This window comes from Staurois parvus, unplaced genomic scaffold (genome assembly GCF_062004578.1).
Source record: "Staurois parvus isolate SC_StPar_1 unplaced genomic scaffold, SC_StPar_1.0 ptg000287l, whole genome shotgun sequence".
NCBI classification, from domain to species: domain Eukaryota; kingdom Metazoa; phylum Chordata; class Amphibia; order Anura; family Ranidae; genus Staurois; species Staurois parvus.
Genome location: NW_028318083.1, coordinates 34,097,796 through 34,123,536, shown reverse-complemented (window position 1 = coordinate 34,123,536; position 25,741 = coordinate 34,097,796). Strand labels below are relative to the sequence as shown.

The 25,741-nt window shown below is 48.2% G+C and overlaps 1 protein-coding gene across 2 annotated transcripts in view; it reads left to right on the top strand.

Moving 5' to 3' along the window:
• Positions 1-25,741, top strand: part of LOC149458486 (beta-Ala-His dipeptidase-like) — a 76,967-nt gene that overhangs the window by 16,090 nt on the left and 35,136 nt on the right. For both annotated transcript variants that reach the window (XM_089682375.1, XM_089682376.1), the window contains 2 exons: positions 911-1,018; positions 3,254-3,397. In XM_089682375.1, coding sequence (XP_089538501.1) covers positions 911-1,018; positions 3,254-3,397 — 252 coding nt within the window. The remainder of the gene's footprint in view (positions 1-910; positions 1,019-3,253; positions 3,398-25,741) is intronic.

Genomic DNA, 25,741 nt, shown 5'->3' with positions numbered 1-25,741 from the left:
GGTTTATCTGTGCTGTACATCTGTGGGCATTCACTTTGGCATACACTTGCAATACTTGACAATATTCAAGCTGTGAGTGGGACACCTCCAACCTCATTGGACACCCTTGAGTGGGCTTCTGTGGAGGCCATCCTTGTTTAGTTTTCTTGTCTAAAAGCTGATTGTGCCACAAAGGTGCATTATAGGAGTTTGTGTAGTTTATGTAGGATACAAATGAACAACGCTTATGTCCAGTATGTTTGGAGAGAACAGAAGATACAGTATTACAATGGATAGCTTATTGCCAACATGTGACTGCCTTTTCAAGCCTGGGGTCAGCTTTACTACTGAACTTGACATGCAGAATTACGAGGATTTTGCAGACTAAAAATTACATCTGACTTTGTTTAAATTACCATAATAAATAGAATGTCCCTATCCACATATTTCAGATGCCAAACATAGTTGTAAAGCTTGCAAAACAGGTTGGTATGAAGTGAAAAAACAGCTACTTTGTTAAGAGGTCAAATATCTTATGAGGACATATGGAGTTAATATTTTCTAATCAATCATTCAAGAATCTTGCATTGATACAAGCACTAGCATGTGTCTTACACAGTAGGGAACACAACAGAAATACAGTGTGAGAGGTGAGACAGAACAAGCGTATTCAGATGATAATGAGTTGCACAATATCAGTGCAGCTGGAGTTTCCTATGTCTGTGGTAAAGCCTCAAGGGGACATTGACATTATGCAATCATCTCCTGGAGGAACAAAGGCCTGTTTTGAGCTGATAATCATTGCACACAAAGCAAAGTTCTGATCCCTTGTCTGAGCAATACTAAATATCAGGCAGAAATACAAGAAAGACTTAGTTCTATTCAGATTTATTTCAGCAGTCATTTTACTGAGTCGTGTTTTTCCTCCTAGGTCTTCATTGTTCAGCTCATCATGCTGCCGTTTACAACTGATGCATCTGAGAAACTGGTAGAAGATCTCTTTCAGTACATTGATGCTCATCAAGATGACTTTGTTCAGGTAAAAAAGAACCAATGTTGTACAGAAATAGGCAGAACGCTGTTCAATCCCTGGATGCCAGGCAAGGCAGTTCCATTTATCTGTTTACTTCAGCTGGATGTTACCTTGTGAAATATTAACCAGTGAGAATTCTGTCATAGAAAGCATAGGGTACTATCAATATATGAAAGTGGAATGCACAGAATTTTATGCAATGATTACAGAAAATGAGGCTCATATTATCAGTTACAGGTGTGCGGCAGGCTGCGGCACAGTCTGCACAGCCAATTTAGATTGTTTAGGTGCCCTGAACACCAGTCCTGTTAGTGTCTTTCAACCTGACTTTAACCCCCATTCACACTTGAGCGTGGAGCATATGTAGGTGATTTTGAGGCTTGTTTTTGTGGCATTTATTGTGTTTATAGGAAAGAAGTGTTGTACACGAGCTTCTTTGCATCAGGATCATGCATTTTGCCCTCATAGATTTTTTTTATGGGAGCACCTGAAAACCCGAAATGTGGTGTTTATTTAAAAAAAAAAAAAAATTCTTCCATTGAAGTCAGTGGGACCAAAAAAACCCCACTGTGCTTCAAAAGTAAAGCAACACTTCAGCTACTGAGCTACAGGTACCTGAATGCTCTAAAGTGAACAGGGACATTTCAAAACCATGGGATTTGGCTTGTTGTGCATTTTTGGAGCTTTGAGCTTCAATATAAAAAATACTCAGGTGTGAACAGGAGCTTCTACTGAAGTCTTCAGAAAATAGCTGGACTATGAAATGAAATAATTCTCATAAAGAGAATGTAATGAAACCCTGCATTCATATCCAAATACGTGTTTGTCTTTTTGGGTCAGGGTGTAGGAGTAAGAGTACATAGAAACCTTATCATATGAATTTTTAGATACACCAGTTTGTAGTTGTATTTAATGGATGGCAAACTGTTTACTACAGTGATAATTCATCTAAAGTCCAGCATAAAATGAAGGCTGTTAAAGTACAACTAAAGGTAATTTTGTGGTTTTCCCATTTTGGATAGAGTGGAGATGGATTAGAATACCTGTCAAGTTTTTATTGCAGTTTGTGCCCCTGTTAGGGAGATTCATCCTCTCTATTTGTCCTGTTTACCATTATATTTAAAAGTGAAAGTAAAAGAAACCCCAAACTTTGGTTTGTACCCAGAAAAGGGGAAATTTTCCATTGGACATACTAGTTCTGGTTACCTGGGGGTCCCCAAGGAATTCCCTTAATTTGCTCTCACTTGATTACCTCTCACTTCCTGTTTTGGCTATGGGACAGCAAGTGAAGGTAAATCTCCCCAATGGGACACAGGTGACAAAAAATACTTACAGGGGTTAGAACCAAAATAGAAAAAAAAAAGTTTTGCCTATGGTTCTACTTTACCTTGTAATTGCTGAATGTGCTAACTTCACTGCTTAGTGAGTAGTGGGCCTATAGCAAAAACTGGTCTTTACAACAACCCATTATGAATATGCATCAAATAGCACAAACCTTAATTAACAGATGTGTACAAATTGCATCACTCTACTTAACCTAAAACAATTAAAAGTCTCTATATTGCTGGTACATTGTGTGGTTACTTCAAATCCAGCATTTCCCTAGCACAAGTGTGTCTTGGAGGTGTTCTACCATAATGTAGGAATGGCCCAGAATTCCCAATTCTGTTATAAATCTTACAGTGACATCATTACATTAGGTGCATTGGTGAAATGGATCAGTGGCATTATCAGTTCAGACAGTTTGTTGGAACTGGGGAAGAGAGACTTGCAATGGACACTGCAGCCCAAAATGTACTTACTGGAATAGTAATAGTTGATTAAAGCCTCCCCATGCTGGGTCCTAGAGGCCTCACACTTATTGCTACTTATCACTATAGTTACCACTAAATATAATGTTTATACATAGTGTTAGAATTTCAACTAAACTGGCCTAAAATAACTGTGAAAAATGTATTTTCATTAATTTATGAAAAAAGCCTTCAGTGTATTTGGATAATGAACATATGTCCATGTACAGTCATTGTATGGCCATCCATACTATATCTGTTTATTGGAGTCAGTAAAAGATAATGTACATACAGTTGTTTTGGAACCTCTCTTAATAGAATTCAGTAAGGATGTGATATGACTTTACTGCCAGAACCTTAAATTGCATTGTTTTACATTTCTGCTAACTATGCTTATGGGAGAATAACACTTGTATTTTATAGTGAAATGCTTCTCTTTTATTCTATGAAGGACCTTAAAGATTGGATAGCTGTTCCAAGTGATTCCAGCGACCCTCATCTACGTGAAGAATTAATAAAAATGGTAGAGGTAACTGCTCAGAGAATTCAGACTTTGGGAGCCACAGTACAGCAAGTAGACATGGGCTTTGAAACGGTTGGTATCAATAATGAACACATTTACAAATAAGCACTCAATTCTTTTCTTAGATATTAAAGTATATCTAATGCTAGAACATACTGGGATATGTTGCATCTTACCAGTACTTAGAGGTGATGGATGCCTTAGTTTTTTATGGATTTTTTTTACCTTAATTTGCACATGGCAGTGCCACAAATAACACAATTCCTCTCCCTGGCTACCACTTACCCTATATCTATTCAGGGAGCAATTTCAGAAAATTACCTGTAATAAATGCCTGTCATCTAAAAATACTTAACTTCCTGTACACTGAAGTAAAGTCTCAAACAATGTTATCAGCTTTCCCGGCTATCTTTTGTAAACTAAAGATCAACATCCCTCTATGTAAAGGGGACACTGAGTAGGGGATATGTTTGGTGATCAAATCAGTCTATATGACAATGTATCTTCTCCGTAGATAGAGTACAGTGAGTAAACTTCACCATGGGACAGGAACTGTGTTACTGGCAGGATCACTAGGGGAAATTAAGGAAAAAAGGACTGAAAAGGGGAAACTAATGCAGCCACAACATCCCTGATGACAACCTATTGACCTGAAAAGTGCAGGGAAGACTTAATGAGTGTGACATAGAACACTAGAACTTCCTGCAGTGGTGCTGCTACAATTTGAATGTTTTTATTGGATTTAAATAGCCATTTATGGCCAATTTAAGTGACCGCAAGCATATACTGACCTCTTATACTTCAGTGACTATGATTCTGGTAAGCTGCTAGCTTTATTTGCAAAGAAGATGATCAACTCACTGCTGCGTGTAAATTTAAAGGCAATTTAATTTATATTCAGGAGCACTGCTTTTTAAAATAAATCTAAAGGCTAGTTAACTGCATCATGTTAAATTTTTTTGTGGGGTATACTTTTAAAAGGCATAAAAAAATAAATAAAATAAAAATATAGATATGCATGTGTATATGTGTGTGTGTGTGTGTGTGTATATATATATATATATATATACAGTCAGATCCATAAATATTGGGACATCGACACAATTCTAACATTTTTGGCTCTATACACCACCGCAATGGAATTGAAATGAAACTAACAAGATGTGCTTTAACTACAGACTGTCAGCTTTAATTTGAGGGTATTTACATCCAAATCAGGTGAATGGTGTAGGAATTACAACAGTTTGCATATGTGCCTCCCACTTGTTAAGGGACCAAAAGTAATGGGACAGAATAATAATCATAAATCAAACTTTCACTTTTTAATACTTGGTTGCAAATCCTTTGCAGTCAATTACAGCCTGAAGTCTGGAACGCATAGACATCACCAGACGCTGGGTTTCATCCCTGGTGATGCTCTGCCAGGCCTCTACTGCAACTGTCTTCAGTTCCTGCTTGTTCTTGGGGCATTTTCCCTTCAGCAAGTGAAATGCATGCTCAATCGGATTCAGGCCAGGTGATTGACTTGGCCATTGCATAACATTCCACTTCTTTCCCTTAAAAAACTCTTTGGTTGCTTTTGCAGTATGCTTTGGGTCATTGTCCATCTATACTGTGAAGCCGTGTCCAATGAGTTCTGAAGCATTTGGCTGAATATGAGCAGATAATATTGCCCGAAACACTTCAGAATTCATCCTGCTGCTTTTGTCAGCAGTCCCATCATCAATAAATACAAGAGAACCAGTTTCATTGGCAGCCATACATGCCCACACCATGACACTACCACCACCATGCTTCACTGATGAGGTGGTATACTTAGGATCATGAGCAGTTCCTTTCCTTCTCCATACTCTTCTATTCCCATCACTCTGGTACAAGTTGATCTTGGTCTCATCTGTCCATAGGATGTTGTTCCAGAACTGTGAAGGCTTTTTTAGATGTCGTTTGGCAAACTCTAATCTGGCCTTCCTGTTTTTTAGGCTCACCAATGGTTTACATCTTGCGGTGAACCCTCTGTATTCACTCTGGTGAAGTCTTCTCTTGATTGTTGACTTTGACACACATACACCTACCTCCTGGAGAGTGTTCTTGATCTGGCCAACTGTTGTGAAGGGTGTTTTCTTCACCAGGGAAAGAATTCTTCGGTCATCCACCACAGCTGTTTTCCGTGGTCTTCCGGGTCTTTTGGTGTTGCTGAGCTCACCGGTGCGTTCCTTCTTTTTAAGAATGTTCCAAACAGTTGTTTTGGCCACGCCTAATGTTTTTGCTATCTCTCTGATGGGTTTGTTTTGTTTTTTCAGCCTAATGATGGCTTGCTTCACTGATAGTGACAGCTCTTTGGATCTCATCTTGAGAGTTGACAGCAACAGATTCCAAATGCAAATAGCTCACTTGAAATGAACTCTGGACCTTTTATCTGCTCATTGTAATTGGGATAATGAGGGAATAACACACACCTGGCCATGGAACAGCTGAGAAGCCAATTGTCCCATTACTTTTGGTCCCTTAACAAGTGGGAGGCACATATGCAAACTGTTGTAATTCCTACATCATTCACCTGATTTGGATGTAAATACCCTCAAATTAAAGCTGACAGTCTGCAGTTAAAGCATATCTTGTTTGTTTCATTTCAAATCCACTGTGGTGGTGTATAGAGCCAAAAATGTTAGAATTGTGTCGATGTCCCAATATTTTTGGACCTGACTGTATATATATATATATATATATATATATATATATATATATATACACACACTGCCTTGAAAAAGTGTTCATACCCCTTGAAATTTTCAGGCAAAAACATAAATGTATTTTATTGGGATTTTATGTGGTAGACCAACACAAAGTGGCACATAATTGTGAAGTGGAAGGGAAATGATAAATGGTTTTCAACTTTTTTTACAAATAAATATCTGAAAAGTGTGACGTGCATTGTATTCAGCCCCCTTTACTCTGATACCCCTAACTAAAAGCTAGTGGACCCAATTGCCTTCAGAAGTCACCTATTTAGTAAATGGGGCCCATCTGTGTGTAATTTAATCTCAGTATAAATACAGTTGTTCTGTGAAGCCCACAGAGGTTTCTTAGTGAACTTTAGTGAACAAACGGCATCACGAAGGCCAAGGAACACACCAGCCAGGCCAGGGATAAAGTTGTGGAGAAGTTTAAAGCAGGGTTAGTTTATAAAAAAAAAAATATCCCACGCTTTGAACATCTCACAGAGCACTGTTCAATCCATAGTCCGAAAATGGAAAGAGTATGACACAACTGCAAACCCACTAAGACATGGCCATCCACCTAAACTGACAAGAAGCGCAAGGAGAGCATTAATCAGAGAAGCAGCCAAGAGGCCCATGGTAATTCTGGAGGAACTGCAGAGATCCACAGCTCATGTGGAGGTGGGTGGGAGCTGCCTAGGTGGTTGTTGGCAGGTGGGCAATTGCCTGGCTTGCTGGTGTGAGGGGGCTCCTGCTTTCTGTCTGCAGCTGCAGAGAATGGAGGTCTTTGCATGTTGACTGGCTGGGTGGTCTCTGGCTCCTGCCCCTCGGTCCCAGTTTTCAGCTCCTCATGCCCTGCCCACTGAGGGGCGGTCCTTTCCGGACTGAGGCCGTGCCACTGCTGCTGCTAGGTGTCCTCTTCCGGGCCTCCCACCTGGCTGCCGGTGTCGTCTTCGCAGTGGGTGGAGTGTTGGGAGCTGGGGGGCGGAAGCTGGTGATTGCCCGGCTTGATGGTATGTGGGGACTTCCACTCTCTGCTGCTCAAGGCAGAGGGCGGGTGTCAGGGATCCCCTCGATCCCCGCCGCGTTGGTCCCGGCGCAGGCGCAGTATGCCGCCCGGCGCAGGGACTCGAGCACTGGTTCCGGGCCGGCCGCGGCGTTCGAGTTCGCGCATGCGCAGTAGAAGCCGCGGCCGCCCGCTGGGCACCAATGGCAGCGCAGGGCGGGATATTTAAACGACCCTGAGCTGTCATTCAGTGCCTTCTGGTCTTCCCTGCATTCTGAATCCTGTGAACCTGTACCCTGTAAGTTATTGACCCGGATTGAACCTGACCTTGCTGTTTTCGCCTGTTCTGACCCTTGCTTTGCCTGACCTCTCTCCTGAATGCCCCCTATTGGATTTGACCTGCTGTTGCTGACCTGGCGTGTGACCCGACCATTCTATGCCCGCTGCCTTGTACCTTGCCGCCCTCTCTGTTACCGACCCGGCCCGTCTGACCCTGCTCATCCATCCATCCATCCCGTGCAGTGGGGTCTTCTGACCTCCTCACATCAGACTCTTCCCCGTGGGAGCCCCTTGCGCATACTACTACCACTGACGGACGCACCCGGTAGTCACGACCTGGTCTCAGGGAGCTCCAAGTCCATCCCCACCATCAAGGGCCCTGGTGAACAAGCACCCTGGGACTTAGACTCCGTGCGCTGGGGACGCCTATTCAGTGGACTGCTAGTAGTACCGCCGGGCGGTCCCTTACAGTACCAGAAGGCCATGACTGAGTCTAGAGGAGGTCCCTCGCCGCTGGAGGAGATCTGCAGGCACCTATCCAATTTGACACAGGCCGTATCGGCCCTGCAGGATAGATGTCAGCAGATTGAAACTCAATTCCAGGCCTGCACTATATCCGTTCCTGCCCCACAGGCCGCGGTCCCCACACCTCCAGCAGCCCCTGTGCTGGTGTCTGGGGCACTCGCACCACTCCCGGCGGCCGACCCCCGAGTACCCTTACCAGAACGTTTCCACGGGGACCGCGCACGGTTCAGAGCATTCCGCGAGTCCTGCCTCCTCTATTTTGAGCTACAACCCCGAACCTTCGTGACTGAATCCGTGAAGGTGGGGTTCGTCATATCCCTCCTGCAGGGTGAACCCCAAGACTGGGCCCATCGATTACGGGGAAAAAATGACCCTCACCTTGGTTCGGTTGACAGTTTTTTTTATGCTATGGCCATCCTTTATGATGACCCGCAGCGGGCAGCTTCTGCTGAAGCTACTCTGTACACACTCCGGCAAGGCCGCCGAGCGGCGGAGGAGTACGCATCTGAATTTAGGCGGTGGATGGGGGATACTCGCTGGAACGAGTTCGCACTCCTGCATCAGTTCCGTGTTGGCCTATCAGACGGCCTGAAAGACGAGCTCGCCCGGGTGGAGGTACCTGAGACTTTAGAGGACCTAATAGCACTGACCATTAAAATTGACCGTAGACTACGGGAACGCAGGTTTGAGAGGTCCGGCCAGGGTCATGGAAATCCCTGGGGATCATTTCAGGGTCCCAGTCAAACACCTAGGCCAGTCATCCAAAACCGGCCACCTGGAGACAACCCCGAACCCATGCAGCTCGGCCTGGCACGGCCTAAACTATCCCCAGAGGAACATCTGCGCAGACGATCCCAGAACCTGTGTCTCTATTGTGGAGAAGCTGGTCATATGGCGCGTTCCTGCCCGCAGAAACTGAGTAAGTGCACCTCTTCTTCCTTATCCCTTGGCAATGTTGGTCCATCCCAATACTTAGTGGTGCCCCTTTCCTTTCAGCTTCCAGAAAGGACTGTGGAAGTATCGGCCATAATTGACTCTGGGGCATGCAGCTGCTTCGTGGATATTAATTTTGCTCACCAGCAGGGTATTCCCCTTCAATTGAAACAAAAGGGGTTCAATATTTATTTGGCCGACGGTTCCCGAATAAAATCGGGGGTAGTGAACCAGGAAACCCCCTCCATCACCACTGTCATTGCCGGCCAGCACCAGGAACTCCTCCGCCTGGATGCTATAGCTTCACCCCTCTTCCCAGTCATTCTGGGGCTCCCATGGTTACGGGCCCATAACCCCCAGATTGACTGGGAAACCGGAGTAATCACGTTCCCTTCCCCATACTGTCGGATATACTGCCGCACTTCGGGCCCGGGGACCCCCCAAATCCTCCTGTGCTCTGAGGTGGAAGCTGAATTAAAACAAGTAATCCCTGCGGCCTACCATGGGTTTCTAGATGTGTTCAGCAAACGGGGAGCTGATACTCTACCCCCCCACCGCCCTTATGACTGCCCCATTGACCTGTTACCCGGCTCAGAAATTCCTTTTGGGCGAATCTTCCCCCTTTCAGAGCCCGAATTGGGGGCCCTAAAGGAATATATCGAGGACAGCCTCCAGAAGGGGTTCATCCGCCACTCCACTTCACCGGCGGGGGCGGGAATCTTCTTTGTTGAAAAGAAGGACAAAACCTTAAGGCCATGTATCGATTACAGGGAATTGAACAGGGTCACGATAAAAAACCGTTACCCACTACCGTTAGTACCTGAACTGTTCCAAAGTTTAAAGTCAGCAGTAGTTTTTACCAAGCTGGATCTGAGGGGGGCATACAACTTGATTCGCATAAGGGAGGGGGACGAGTGGAAGACGGCCTTCCGCACCCGCTTCGGTCATTTTGAATATCTGGTCATGCCGTTCGGGTTGTGTAATGCTCCGGCCACGTTTCAACATTTTGTAAATGATATTTTTAGAGATTTTCTGGATGTCTTTGTGATCGTTTATTTAGACGACATTCTGATTTTTTCCCCGTCTCTGGGGGAACACAGAATACATGTAGCAAAAGTATTGGGGCGGCTGCGGCAGCATGGGTTGTACGCCAAGGCAGAAAAATGTTGTTTTGAACAATCCAGCATTGCCTTCTTGGGCCTGATTATCTCCACCGCGGGGGTCGCGATGGATCCCCAGAAGGTCGCTGCAATACTGGATTGGCCTGAACCCACAGACAGGAAAGGCGTCCAGCGATTCATCGGCTTTGCAAATTTTTACCGGAAGTTCATCAAGAACTTCTCGGGTCTGGTCTCCCCCATTACTCAGCTAACCAAGCTGGGGACCCGATTCAGATGGACACCAGAAGCGCAGGAAGCTTTCGATGCCTTAAAGAAGCTGTTCACTTCGGCACCCATTTTGGGTCACCCAGACGCCGCTCTGCCCTACATCTTGGAGGTAGATGCATCGGAGAATGCGGTAGGCTCCATCCTCTCCCAACGAAAAGGCACCAAGGAACTGCTCCACCCGGTAGCGTTCTTCTCACGGAAACTGACCCCAGCGGAGAGGAACTATGATATCGGTGACCGTGAGCTACTAGCGATCAAAACGGCGTTAGAGGAATGGAGGTACCTGCTGGAAGGTGCGGTGCACCCCATCTTAATATTTACTGACCATAAGAACTTAGAGTATCTGAGAACTGCCAAGCGTCTACGCCCGCGACAGGCGAGATGGGCACTATTCTTTTCAAGATTCAACTTCCATATTACGTACCGGCCGGGATCAAAGAACACTAAGCCGGATGCGTTATCACGGATGTACGAAGACGCCAAGGAGACCCCAGTACCTGACACCATCCTATCCTCGGGTAACTTCTTGGTCCTTCAGTCGGACCTTCGTTCCAGGCTAATGGAGGCATCCACAAACTTCTCTACCCCAGGCGGAGGGCCACTCCAGAACAAGGGGGGACTCCTATGGAGGGAAGATCGAATTGTGGTGCCGGAAGAAGCTCGAACCCTGGTCTTGGGGCATTGCCACGACCACCCAATGGCGGGGCACTTTGGCCCAGAAAAGACCCTGGAACTTCTCCGACGCTCATTCTGGTGGCCAGACATGGCTAAAGATTGTAAGGGCTATGTCAGGTCCTGTGTCACCTGCCAGAAGAACAAGCCCTCAAGAAACAAGGTTTGGGGTCTGCTGCGACCCTTACCTATTCCTGAACGGCCTTGGCAAAAGATCTCACTAGACTTTATAGTCGAGCTTCCGCCATCCCGAGACCACACGGCAATCCTGGTAGTCGTGGACCGCTTGTCCAAGATGGCCCACTTCATCCCGTTGAAGAAGACCCCCTCGGCGGCCGAGACCGCGCGAGTCTTCATTCGTGAGGTAGTCAGGTTGCATGGGGTCCCCGAAGACATTGTCTCGGACCGAGGGGTCCAGTTCACGTCCAGATTCTGGAGAGCACTGTGCAAAGCCCTGGACATCAAATTATCTCTCTCTTCTGCGTTCCACCCTCAAACTAACGGTCAAACCGAAAGGACCAATCAGACCTTAGAGCAATATTTGAGATGCTATACCTCATTTACTCAAGATGACTGGCTGCCACTTCTTCCTTTAGCGGAATTTGCGTATAACAACGCCCGCCACTCAGCAACAGGGCAGTCCCCGTTCTTCGCCAACTATGGCTTTCACCCAGTCTTCCTCCCGGATTTGGTGTCGGAATGCCCAGTACCAGCAACACAAGATGTGGTAACGTTCTTCGCTGCGAACAATGAGAAGCTTCAAGTGGCCATCAGTCGGGCCCAGGAAGACTACAGGAAAGCATTCAACAGGAAACGGAGAGGAGATCTGGTATTGCGGCCTGGGGAGAAGGTTTGGCTGGCGACGTCCAATCTAAAGATGCTTTGCCCATCGAAGAAATTGGGACCCAAATTTATAGGTCCCTTCTGCATTAAACGGATGGTTAACGAAGTAGCCTATGAACTCGCCCTCCCTGACACGCTCAAGATCCACCCGGTCTTTCATGTGTCCCTTCTGAAGCCTGTGGTCCCAGATGCCTTCCCTGACCGGGAATCTAGACCCCCGGAAGCGGTAACGGTCGAAGGAGAAGAAGAATTTGAGGTTGAAACAATCCTGAAGTGTCGAAGGAGGGGAGGCCAGACCCAATTCCTTATCAAATGGAAGGGCTATGGTCCTGAGGACAATTCTTGGGAACCAGCCCATAATGTCCATGCACCCAGACTTGTCCGGAGGTTCTTTCGCGATCACCCGTGGTGGAGAGATCGGATGGGCATCCGGAGGTTGCCCGTAGGGGGGGGGCAATGTCAGGGATCCCCTCGATCCCCGCCGCGTTGGTCCCGGCGCAGGCGCAGTATGCCGCCCGGCGCAGGGACTCGAGCACTGGTTCCGGGCCGGCCGCGGCGTTCGAGTTCGCGCATGCGCAGTAGAAGCCGCGGCCGCCCGCTGGGCACCAATGGCAGCGCAGGGCGGGATATTTAAACGACCCTGAGCTGTCATTCAGTGCCTTCTGGTCTTCCCTGCATTCTGAATCCTGTGAACCTGTACCCTGTAAGTTATTGACCCGGATTGAACCTGACCTTGCTGTTTTCGCCTGTTCTGACCCTTGCTTTGCCTGACCTCTCTCCTGAATGCCCCCTATTGGATTTGACCTGCTGTTGCTGACCTGGCGTGTGACCCGACCATTCTATGCCCGCTGCCTTGTACCTTGCCGCCCTCTCTGTTACCGACCCGGCCCGTCTGACCCTGCTCATCCATCCATCCATCCCGTGCAGTGGGGTCTTCTGACCTCCTCACATCAGACTCTTCCCCGTGGGAGCCCCTTGCGCATACTACTACCACTGACGGACGCACCCGGTAGTCACGACCTGGTCTCAGGGAGCTCCAAGTCCATCCCCACCATCAGGGGCCCTGGTGAACAAGCACCCTGGGACTTAGACTCCGTGCGCTGGGGACGCCTATTCAGTGGACTGCCAGTAGTACCGCCGGGCGGTCCCTTACAGCGGGAGTCTTTTCATTTTGGCGGGCCGGGCAGTTGCCCACTTGTTGACTTGGGCAGCTCCTGCCCCTCGGTCTCGATCTGCAGCTCCTTGCACCCTTCCCGCTGTGGGGATGGCGTCGGTGGCTGGACGGGTGCACCTGGTGGTGGCGGTGGCTGCGGTCCGGACGGGACTGTCCCTCGGTCCGGTTCCAGACCGCAGTTTGCCATTTAGTGACCATTGTGGTAGAGACATACCGAAAACGACTTGCAGCTGAAATTGCAGTGAAAGATGGTTCTACAAAGTATTGACTCAGGGCGGCTGAATTCAAATGCACTCCACACTTTTCAGATATTTATTGGTAAACCATTTATCATTTTCCTTCCACTTCACAATGATGTGCCACTTTGTGTTGGTCTATCACATAAAATCCCATTAAAATACATTTACATTTTTGGTTGGAAAAATTCAAGGGGTATGAATACTTTTTTAAGGCACTGTATCTCCATTGCAAATACAAATGGTGAATCTCATTAGCTGGGACATAAGAACAAAACAAAACTAAAATCTGAATATATATATATAATTAATATGTATGTATGTACAGTGGGGATCGAAAGTTTGGGCACCCCAGCTAAAAATTTGTATTAATGTGCATAAAGAAGCCAAGGAAAGATGGAAAAATCTCCAAAAGGCATCAAATTGCAGGTTAGAAATTCTTATAATATGTCAACAAAAGTTAGATTTTATTTCCATCATTTACACTTTCAAAATAACAGAAAACAAAAAAATGGCGTCTGCAAAAGTTTGGACACCCTGCAGAATTAATATCTTGTACTGCCCCTTTTGGCAAGTATCACAGCTTGTAAACGCTTTTTGTAGCCAGCCAAGAGTCTTTCAATTCTTGTTTGAGGTATCTTTGCCCATTCTTCCTTACAAAAGTCTTCCAGTTCTTTGAGATTTCTGGGCTGTCTGTCACGCACTGCTCTTTTAAGGTCTATCCATAGATTTTCAATTATGTTGAGGTCAGGAGATTGTGAAGGCCATGGCAAAACCTTCAGTTTACGCCTCTTGATGTAATCCCCTGTGGATTTCGAGGTGTGTTTAGGATCATTATCCATTTGTAGAAGCCATCCTCTCTTTAACTTCAGCTTTTTCACAGATGGCATCAAGTTACCATCCAAAATTTGCTGAAATTTTATTGAATCCATTTTTCCTTCTACTCGTGAGATGTTCCCTATGCCACTGGCTGCAACACAACCCCAAAGCATGATTGATCCAACCCCATGCTTAACAGTTGGACAGAGGTTCTTTTCATTAAATTCTGTGCCCCTTCTTCTCCAAACGTACCTTTGCTCATTCTGGCCAAAAAGTTCAATTTTAACCTCATCGGTCCACAGAACTTGTTTCCAAAATGCATCAGGCTTGTCTATATATTCATTTGCAAAGTTCAAACGATGATTTTTGTGGTGAGGACGTAGAAGAGGTTTTCTTCTGATGACTCTTCCATGAAGACCATATTTGTACAAGTATCTCTTTATAGTGGAATAGTGTACCACAACTCCATTGTCTGCCAGATCTTTCTGGAGGGATCGTGCAGTCAAACGTGGGTTTTGAATTGTTTTTCTCACAATCCTGCGAGCTGTTCTGTCTGATATTTTTCTTGGTCTTCCAGATCTTACTTTAACTTCCACTGTTCCTGATGACTGCCATTTCTTAATTCCATTCCGAACAGAGGATATTGACATCTGAAAACACTTTGCTATCTTCTTATAGCCTTCTCCAGCTTTGTGATCGTCAATAGAGATGAGCGAATCGAAGTATCCGAAGTGGAATTCGAGTCGAATATCGGAAAAATTTCGATTCGTGCCGAATCCGAAAAACAGCCTAATTCGGACGCGCGAATCGAAATTTTTCCGAAAATGGCGGCTGACATGTGCGGCGACGGAGCGGGGATGTCGGGGAAGGCGCGCAGACAAGGCGCGCTGCCCCATAATGCATTCCTCAACGACATGTGATCGCATCAGCCAATCAGCAGCCAGCCAGCCAGCACTGTGTAATGGTCGAGGTATATATAGCGGCCATTTTGGAAATCTTCATTTGCCTGCAGTCATTGAACAGAGGCAGACCGCTCTGTACTAGGGACAGGGACAGAGTTAGGGCCACAGAAACGAGAATTGGGGACAGAGAGAAGTTACTTAGGGACAGAGAACCATTACTCAGGGACACAGACTTGTTAATGAGGGCCACAGAATCGTTATTTAGGGACAAAGAAACGCTAGTTAGGGCCACAGAATTCATACTCAGGGACAGACAGAATTGTTACTCAGTGCCAGAGAATTGTTACTTAGGGCCACAGAAACGTTATTAGGGCCACAGAATTTTTACTCAGGGACAGACAGAATTGTTACTGAGTGCCAGAGAATTGTTACTCAGGGACAGACAGAATTGTTACTGAGTGCCAGAGAATTCTTACTCAGGGCCACAGAATTCATTCTCAGGGACAGACAGAATTGTTACTCAGGGACAGACAGAATTGTTACTGAGTGCCAGAGAATTGTTACTCAGGGACAGACAGAATTGTTACTGAGTGCCAGAGAATTGTTACTCAGGGACAGACAGAATTGTTACTGAGTGCCAGAGAATTGTTACTCAGGGACAGACAGAATTGTTACTGAGTGCCAGAGAATTGTTACTCTCACAGACACAAAATTGTTACTTGCACAGACACAGAATTGTTACTTGCACAGACACACAATTGTTACTCAGGGCCACTGAATTCATACTCAGGGACAGACAGAATTGTTACTGAGTGCCAGAGAATTCTTACTCAGGGCCACAGAATTCATACTCAGGGACAGACAGAATTGTTACTCAGGGACAGACAGAATTGTTACTGAGTGCCAGAGAATTGTTACTCAGGGACAGACAGAATTGTTACTGAGTGCCAGAGAATTCTTACTCAGGGACAGACAGAATTGTTACTGAGTGCCAGAGAATTGTTACTCTCACAGACACAAAATTGTTACTTGCACAGACACAGAATTGTTACTCGCACAGAGACAGAATTGTTACTCAGGGCCACAGAATTCATACTCAGGGACAGACAGAATTGTTACTGAGTGCCAGAGAATTGTTACTCAGGGACAGACAGAATTGTTACTGAGTGCCAGAGAATTGTTACTCTCACAGACACAAAATTGTTACTTGCACAGACACAGAATTGTTACTTGCACAGACACACAATTGTTACTCAGGGCCACAGAATTCATACTCAGGGACAGACAGAATTGTTACTGAGTGCCAGAGAATTCTTACTCAGGGCCACAGAATTCATACTCAGGGACAGACAGAATTGTTACTCAGGGACAGACAGAATTGTTACTGAGTGCCAGAGAATTGTTACTCAGGGACAGACAGAATTGTTACTGAGTGCCAGAGAATTGTTACTCTCACAGACACAAAATTGTTACTTGCACAGACACAGAATTGTTACTTGCACAGACACACAATTGTTACTCAGGGCCACAGAATTCATACTCAGGGACAGACAGAATTGTTACTGAGTGCCAGAGAATTGTTACTCAGGGACAGACAGAATTGTTACTGAGTGCCAGAGAATTCTTACTCAGGGCCACAGAATTCATTCTCAGGGACAGACAGAATTGTTACTCAGGGACAGACAGAATTGTTACTGAGTGCCAGAGAATTGTTACTCAGGGACAGACAGAATTGTTACTGAGTGCCAGAGAATTGTTACTCAGGGACAGACAGAATTGTTACTGAGTGCCAGAGAATTGTTACTCAGGGACAGACAGAATTGTTACTGAGTGCCAGAGAATTGTTACTCTCACAGACACAAAATTGTTACTTGCACAGACACAGAATTGTTACTTGCACAGACACACAATTGTTACTCAGGGCCACAGAATTCATACTCAGGGACAGACAGAATTGTTACTGAGTGCCAGAGAATTCTTACTCAGGGCCACAGAATTCATACTCAGGGACAGACAGAATTGTTACTCAGGGACAGACAGAATTGTTACTGAGTGCCAGAGAATTGTTACTCAGGGACAGACAGAATTGTTACTGAGTGCCAGAGAATTCTTACTCAGGGACAGACAGAATTGTTACTGAGTGCCAGAGAATTGTTACTCTCACAGACACAAAATTGTTACTTGCACAGACACAGAATTGTTACTCGCACAGAGACAGAATTGTTACTCAGGGCCACAGAATTCATACTCAGGGACAGACAGAATTGTTACTGAGTGCCAGAGAATTGTTACTCAGGGACAGACAGAATTGTTACTGAGTGCCAGAGAATTGTTACTCTCACAGACACAAAATTGTTACTTGCACAGACACAGAATTGTTACTTGCACAGACACACAATTGTTACTCAGGGCCACAGAATTCATACTCAGGGACAGACAGAATTGTTACTGAGTGCCAGAGAATTCTTACTCAGGGCCACAGAATTCATACTCAGGGACAGACAGAATTGTTACTCAGGGACAGACAGAATTGTTACTGAGTGCCAGAGAATTGTTACTCAGGGACAGACAGAATTGTTACTGAGTGCCAGAGAATTGTTACTCTCACAGACACAAAATTGTTACTTGCACAGACACAGAATTGTTACTTGCACAGACACACAATTGTTACTCAGGGCCACAGAATTCATACTCAGGGACAGACAGAATTGTTACTGAGTGCCAGAGAATTGTTACTCAGGGACAGACAGAATTGTTACTGAGTGCCAGAGAATTGTTACTCTCACAGACACAAAATTGTTACTTGCACAGACACAGAATTGTTACTCGCACAGAGACAGAATTGTTACTCAGGGCCACAGAATTCATACTCAGGGACAGACAGAATTGTTACTGAGTGCCAGAGAATTGTTACTCAGGGAAGACAGAATTGTTACTGAGTGCCAGAGAATTGTTACTCAGGGACAGACAGAATTGTTACTGAGTGCCAGAGAATTGTTACTCTCACAGACACAAAATTGTTACTTGCACAGACACAGAATTGTTACTCGCACAGAGACAGAATTGTTACTCAGGGCCACAGAATTCATACTCAGGGACAGACAGAATTGTTACTGAGTGCCAGAGAATTGTTACTCAGGGACAGACAGAATTGTTACTGAGTGCCAGAGAATTGTTACTCTCACAGACACAAAATTGTTACTTGCACAGACACAGAATTGTTACTTGCACAGACACACAATTGTTACTGAGTGCCAGAGAATTGTTACTCAGGGACAGACAGAATTGTTACTGAGTGCCAGAGAATTGTTACTCAGGGACAGACAGAATTGTTACTGAGTGCCAGAGAATTGTTACTCAGGGACAGACAGAATTGTTACTGAGTGCCAGAGAATTGTTACTCGCACAGACACAAAATTGTTACTTGCACAGACACAAAATTGTTACTTGCACAGACACAGAATTGTTACTCGCGCAGACACAGAATTGTTACTCAGGGCCACAGAATTCATACTCAGGGACAGACAGAATTGTTACTGAGTGCCAGAGAATTGTTACTCAGGGACAGACAGAATTGTTACTGAGTGCCAGAGAATTGTTACTCAGGGACAGACAGAATTGTTACTGAGTGCCAGAGAATTGTTACTCAGGGACAGACAGAATTGTTACTGAGTGCCAGAGAATTGTTACTCGCACAGACACAAAATTGTTACTTGCACAGACACAGAATTGTTACTCGCACAGACACAGAATTGTTACTCGCACAGACACAGAATTGTTACTCAGGGCCACAGAATTCATACTCAGGGACAGACAGAATTGTTACTGAGTGCCAGAGAATTGTTACTCAGGGACACCTAATCGTTGAATTAAATAGTATGTCAGACAACATGCAGAGGAGTGGCAGAGGAGGCAATGTTTTAGGAGCGAGCAGACGTGGCAGCAGAGGAAGGGGTCGAGGCAGCAGTATTCGCAGCCAGAGGCCAGTGCTCCCGGTGTCATCCAGCGGTCGTGTCTCCACCGACAACCCTGCCGTCATTGATTGGTTGGCTCGGTCGTCTTCCTCTTCCCAGGTCACCTCTGACACCTACAGCCAACGGTCGGTGGGTACGTCAGACACAACCGTTAGTTGGCATGGCCCGGGACCAAGCCCACTGAAATCACGTGTCCTCTACCTGCCCCTGTCCTTTGCTGTTCCCTCACCAAGCGAAGTATCGCATGCTGTGGGCTCAGCCCCACTGTACAGTGAGGAAGAGCTAACAGAGGGCGGTCAGGAACGGGGGGAGACATCGGCCTTTTCAGCAGCCAAGCGAACAAGTACTGGCGAGGAGAGTGGCTCGGTAGCCGGTCTAGAGACAGGTCTGTCTCCTGACCCAGACGCAGCCGAGGGGGCTAGTAGTGAGGCGGAGACCCTACTTGATGATGAGGAGGTTGATCGCACTTGGCAGCCTCGTCGTCATCAGGCAATTTCTTCCGCATCATCAGGAGAAGAGGGTGGCAGCTTGGCAGCGAGCAAAACAGTCGGTGGGTTGCCCAGGAGACAGCAGCAGGGTCGCATCAGTGTCAGTGGAGCCAAACGTCCACGGAGTAGAGCACCAGCTCCACTGCAGCCTACCACCACGGCCAGTAGTGGTGCCGGTGCGCACGGAGGAAGTAGCAGTCAGCCAGTGAAGAGTAGCGGGGGCAAAGTTTCCTACTCGGTGGTGTGGCAATTTTTCCTCAAGCCGCCCGAGGAAGTAAATGTAGCCGTATGTCGACTATGTGGCCAGAAATGCAAGCGTGGCCAGGGGGCCCATGTTGGGACTACAGCGTTGCGTCAGCATATGCAGCGTCACCATTCGGTGGCCTGGGAAAACCGTGATAAACATACGGCGGTTCTGCCTGCCCCAGCCCCCGCTCCATCACCCGCTCCGTTACTTGCTCCGTCACCCGACGTCGTCAATCGCCCTCTATCAGCCAGTCAAGGCTCCAACACCTCTGCTGAGGGGAGTTGTCGCTCATTGGCATCTTCCGCTCGTTCAGATGCTCCTTCTCCTGCTACTCCTCTTCTCGGATTCCGTCAACAGTCTTTCTTGGAATCCGTATCCAAGAGACAACAGTTTGCGAGCACGCACCCGACGGTGCAAAAGCTGAACGTCCTCCTGTCCAAGTTGCTGGTGCTGCAGTCCCTCCCTTTCCAACTGGTGGACTCAGCACCTTTCCGAGAAATGATGGCTTGTGCCGCGCCGCGGTGGAGAGTGCCAAGCCGTCATTTCTTTGCCCAAAAGGCAGTGCCAGCCCTGCATTCACATGTAGAAGAGATGGTGGGCCAGTCTTTGAGCATGTCGGTCTCTGCCAAAGTGCACGGCAGCGCCGACGTGTGGAGCTGTAACTACGGTCAGGGACAGTACATGTCATTTACGGCCCACTGGGTGAACGTGGTGCCGGCACAGCCGCACCAGCAACTTGGACAGGTCACGACGCTTTTGCCTCCACGTTTGCACGTCCTTGGTCCAGCAAGCATGTCCGCCTCTACCACCTCTTTTTCCGCCGTGTCCTCAGCCGCCACCCCCGTGCCAAGTCCCATTACCCGACCGGCATATCACATGTGCAGGGCGCAACGGTGTCACGCTGTGCTGCACCTGGTATGCCTTGGCGAACGTAGTCACACAGGGGAGGAACTGCTGAGTGTAATGAACAGAGAAATCGACAGATGGCTGTCTCCGCGCAAACTAAAAATCGGAACCATGTTGACTGACAACGGAAAGAACATGGTGTCTGCTCTGCGTCAAGGAAGGTTGTGCCATGCGCCATGCATGGCTCACGTGTTCAATCTGGTTGTCAAGCGGTTCCTAAAATCCACCATCCCACTGCAAGACATCCTTAAAATGTCACGTAAACTGTGCATGCATTTCAGCCATTCCTACACCGCAAAGAACACCCTCATTGAGCTGCAGCGGCAGAACGGAATTCCACAGCATCGCCTGATCTGCGACGTTGCAACAAGGTGGAATTCAACCCTACACATGTTAGACCGCCTTTACGAGCAGCGAAAGGCCATCACCGATTTCCTGATGTTACAAGCGGATAAAGGTACTCCCCTGTGTAACTTAGATGTCAGCCATTGGCAGCTCATGCGTGACACCTGCCGCTTGCTCAGGCCCTTTGAGGAGGCCACGCTATTCGTGAGTCGGCAGGACTATGGGATGAACGACGTCATTCCTCTGTTGCACGTCCTGGAACAAATGCTGTTAACAATGGCTGGTCAGGGTGCGGTAGACGTGGCGCACAGATCTCAACGCCACATGACCCCTGTGGGGGCAGGACAGGAAGAAGAGGAGGAGGTAGAGGAGGACATTTGTGCTCAGGAATTATTGAGTGAAATGGGTGGTTTTTCCACTCAGCGGACAGGAGTGGAGGAGCAGGAGCATCTGGTAGAGGAGGAGGAGGAGGAGACAGAGGACCCAGACGCACCGTGGCAGTATGCTGTGGAGATGGAGGCAGGGAGTCCCTCGCATTCCTTGGCACAAATGGCCCATAGCATGCTCGGTTGCTTGCGTAGCGACAGCCGAATAATAACCATCAGACAGAGGGATGACTTTTGGCTGTCCACCTTGTTGGACCCTCGCTACCGGTCCAAAATGGTGGCCTTTTTCACACCTGCTGAGAGGGAGGCCAAAATTACGTACTATAAAAACCACCTATGTAGTCAGTTGGTCTCTGCCTTTGTGCGCCATCGTCCATCCTCAGACACTGTGGGCCCTGTGCGCTCGCGTTCCGCTGGCATGGCAGCAGGGGAGGGGTGGGGTGGTAGGAGCAGTGGCAGCTCCACCAGCAGCGGCTGCCTCAGTCTGCAGTCGATGATGAGTAGCTTTCTTCACCAGCGCAGTGAGGAAACTACTAACCAGCCGCAGCAGCAGCAGCAGCATCAGGTGGACCTGGAGCAGGAGCTCAAACAACAGGCTTGGGCCTACTTGGACAGCACCCTGCCAACCGAGGTAGACAATCCCCTTGACTACTGGGCAACGAAACTTGACCTTTGGCCCCAACTAGCTGAATTTGCCCTTGAAAGGCTGTCATGCCCGGCCAGTAGCGTGGCATCGGAGCGCGTGTTTAGTGCGGCAGGAGGTATTGTAACTCCGCGGAGGACACGACTGTCCACCCAAAGTGTGGAGAGACTCACGTTTGTGAAAATGAATCAGGCGTGGATTAGTCTGGATTTCAAACCACCAGTTCCTGACACAACTGACTAAATCCGCCATGAATCATGCCTCAAACATGTGCCACTTTCAGGTCTCCTCACACTGCTGGTGTGTTGAATTTTTTGACATAGGGTGCTGGCAGATTACGGGCCTCCTATAGCTGCTGCCAGGCCCCTAATCTGCCATAGGCCCCTATATACCACCTCCTCCTGCTGCTGCCAGGTCCAGAGTCTCTCATGGGTCCCTGTACGGCCTCCCATTGCTGCTGTCTCCATCGCCACACTCTGCTGCCATGTGCCACTTTCAGGTCTCTTCACACTGCTGGTGTGTTAAATTTTTTGACATAGGGTGCAGGCAGATTACGGGCCTCACATAGCTGCTGCCAGGCCCCTAATCTGCCATGGGCCCCTATATACCACCTCCTCCTGCTGCTGCCAGGTCCAGAGTCTCTCATGGGTCCCTGTACGGCCTCCCATTGCTGCTGTCTCCATCGCCACACTCTGCTGCCATGTGCCACTTTCAGGTCTCTTCACACTGCTGGTGTGTTAAATTTTTTGACATAGGGTGCTGCAAGATAACGGGCCTCACATAGCTGCTGCCAGGCCCCTAATCAGCCATGGGCCCCTATACCGCCTCCTCCTGCTGCTGCCAGGTCCAGAGTCTCTCATGCCATGTGCCACTTTCAGGTCTCTTCACACTGCTGGTGTGTTAAATTTTTTGACATAGGGTGCAGGCAGATTACGGGCCTCACATAGCTGCTGCCAGGCCCCTAATCTGCCATAGGCCCCTATATACCGCCTCCTCATGCTGCTGCCAGGTCCAGAGTCTCTCATGGGTCCCTGTACGGCCTCCCATTGCTGCTTTCTCCATCGCCACACTCTGCTGCCATGTGCCACTTTCAGGTCTCTTCACACTGCTGGTGTGTTAAATTTTTTGACATAGGGTGCAGGCAGATTACGGGCCTCCTATAGCTGCTGCCAGGCCCCTAATCTGCCATGGGCCCCTATATACCGCCTCCTCATGCTGCTGCCAAGTCCAGAGTCTGTCATGGTCCCTGTACGGCCTCCCATTGCTGCTGTCTCCATCGCCACACTCTGCTGCCATGTGCCACTTTCAGGTCTCTTCACACTGCTGGTGTGTTAAATTTTTTGACATAGGGTGCAGGCAGATTACGGGCCTCACATAGCTGCTGCCAGGCCCCTAATCTGCCATGGGCCCCTATATACCGCCTCCTCATGCTGCTGCCAAGTCCAGAGTCTGTCATGGTCCCTGTACGGCCTCCCATTGCTGCTGTCTCCATCGCCACACTCTGCTGCCATGTGCCACTTTCAGGTCTCTTCACACTGCTGGTGTGTTTAATTTTTTGACATAGGGTGCAGGCAGATTACGGGCCTCACATAGCTGCTGCCAGGCCCCTAATCTGCCATGGGCCCCTATATACCGCCTCCTCATGCTGCTGCCAAGTCCAGAGTCTGTCATGGTCCCTGTACGGCCTCCCATTGCTGCTGTCTCCATCGCCACACTCTGCTGCCATGTGCCACTTTCAGGTCTCTTCACACTGCTGGTGTGTTAAATTTTTTGACATAGGGTGCAGGCAGATTACGGGCCTCACATAGCTGCTGCCAGGCCCCTAATCTGCCATGGGCCCCTATATACCGCCTCCTCATGCTGCTGCCAAGTCCAGAGTCTGTCATGGTCCCTGTACGGCCTCCCATTGCTGCTGTCTCCATCGCCACACTCTGCTGCCATGTGCCACTTTCAGGTCTCTTCACACTGCTGGTGTGTTAAATTTTTTGACATAGGGTGCAGGCAGATTACGGGCCTCACATAGCTGCTGCCAGGCCCCTAATCTGCCATGGGCCCCTATATACCGCCTCCTCATGCTGCTGCCAAGTCCAGAGTCTGTCATGGTCCCTGTACGGCCTCCCATTGCTGCTGTCTCCATCGCCACACTCTGCTGCCATGTGCCACTTTCAGGTCTCTTCACACTGCTGGTGTGTTAAATTTTTTGACATAGGGTGCAGGCAGATTACGGGCCTCACATAGCTGCTGCCAGGCCCCTAATCTGCCATGGGCCCCTATATACCGCCTCCTCATGCTGCTGCCAAGTCCAGAGTCTGTCATGGTCCCTGTACGGCCTCCCATTGCTGCTGTCTCCATCGCCACACTCTGCTGCCATGTGCCACTTTCAGGTCTCTTCACACTGCTGGTGTGTTAAATTTTTTGACATAGGGTGCAGGCAGATTACGGGCCTCACATAGCTGCTGCCAGGCCCCTAATCTGCCATGGGCCCCTATATACCGCCTCCTCATGCTGCTGCCAAGTCCAGAGTCTGTCATGGTCCCTGTACGGCCTCCCATTGCTGCTGTCTCCATCGCCACACTCTGCTGCCATGTGCCACTTTCAGGTCTCTTCACACTGCTGGTGTGTTTAATTTTTTGACATAGGGTGCAGGCAGATTACGGGCCTCACATAGCTGCTGCCAGGCCCCTAATCTGCCATGGGCCCCTATATACCGCCTCCTCATGCTGCTGCCAAGTCCAGAGTCTGTCATGGTCCCTGTACGGCCTCCCATTGCTGCTGTCTCCATCGCCACACTCTGCTGCCATGTGCCACTTTCAGGTCTCTTCACACTGCTGGTGTGTTAAATTTTTTGACATAGGGTGCAGGCAGATTACGGGCCTCACATAGCTGCTGCCAGGCCCCTAATCTGCCATGGGCCCCTATATACCGCCTCCTCATGCTGCTGCCAAGTCCAGAGTCTGTCATGGTCCCTGTACGGCCTCCCATTGCTGCTGTCTCCATCGCCACACTCTGCTGCCATGTGCCACTTTCAGGTCTCTTCACACTGCTGGTGTGTTAAATTTTTTGACATAGGGTGCAGGCAGATTACGGGCCTCACATAGCTGCTGCCAGGCCCCTAATCTGCCATGGGCCCCTATATACCGCCTCCTCATGCTGCTGCCAAGTCCAGAGTCTGTCATGGTCCCTGTACGGCCTCCCATTGCTGCTGTCTCCATCGCCACACTCTGCTGCCATGTGCCACTTTCAGGTCTCTTCACACTGCTGGTGTGTTAAATTTTTTGACATAGGGTGCAGGCAGATTACGGGCCTCACATAGCTGCTGCCAGGCCCCTAATCTGCCATAGGCCCCTATATACCGCCTCCTCATGCTGCTGCCAAGTCCAGAGTCTGTCATGGTCCCTGTACGGCCTCCCATTGCTGCTGTCTCCATCGCCACACTCTGCTGCCATGTGCCACTTTCAGGTCTCTTCACACTGCTGGTGTGTTAAATTTTTTGACATAGGGTGCAGGCAGATTACGGGCCTCACATAGCTGCTGCCAGGCCCCTAATCTGCCATGGGCCCCTATATACCACCTCCTCCTGCTGCTGCCAGGTCCAGAGTCTCTCATGGGTCCCTGTACGGCCTCCCATTGCTGCTGTCTCCATCGCCACACTCTGCTGCCATGTGCCACTTTCAGGTCTCTTCACACTGCTGGTGTGTTAAATTTTTTGACATAGGGTGCTGCAAGATAACGGGCCTCACATAGCTGCTGCCAGGCCCCTAATCAGCCATGGGCCCCTATACCGCCTCCTCCTGCTGCTGCCAGGTCCAGAGTCTCTCATGCCATGTGCCACTTTCAGGTCTCTTCACACTGCTGGTGTGTTTAATTTTTTGACATAGGGTGCAGGCAGATTACGGGCCTCACATAGCTGCTGCCAGGCTCCTAATCTGCCAT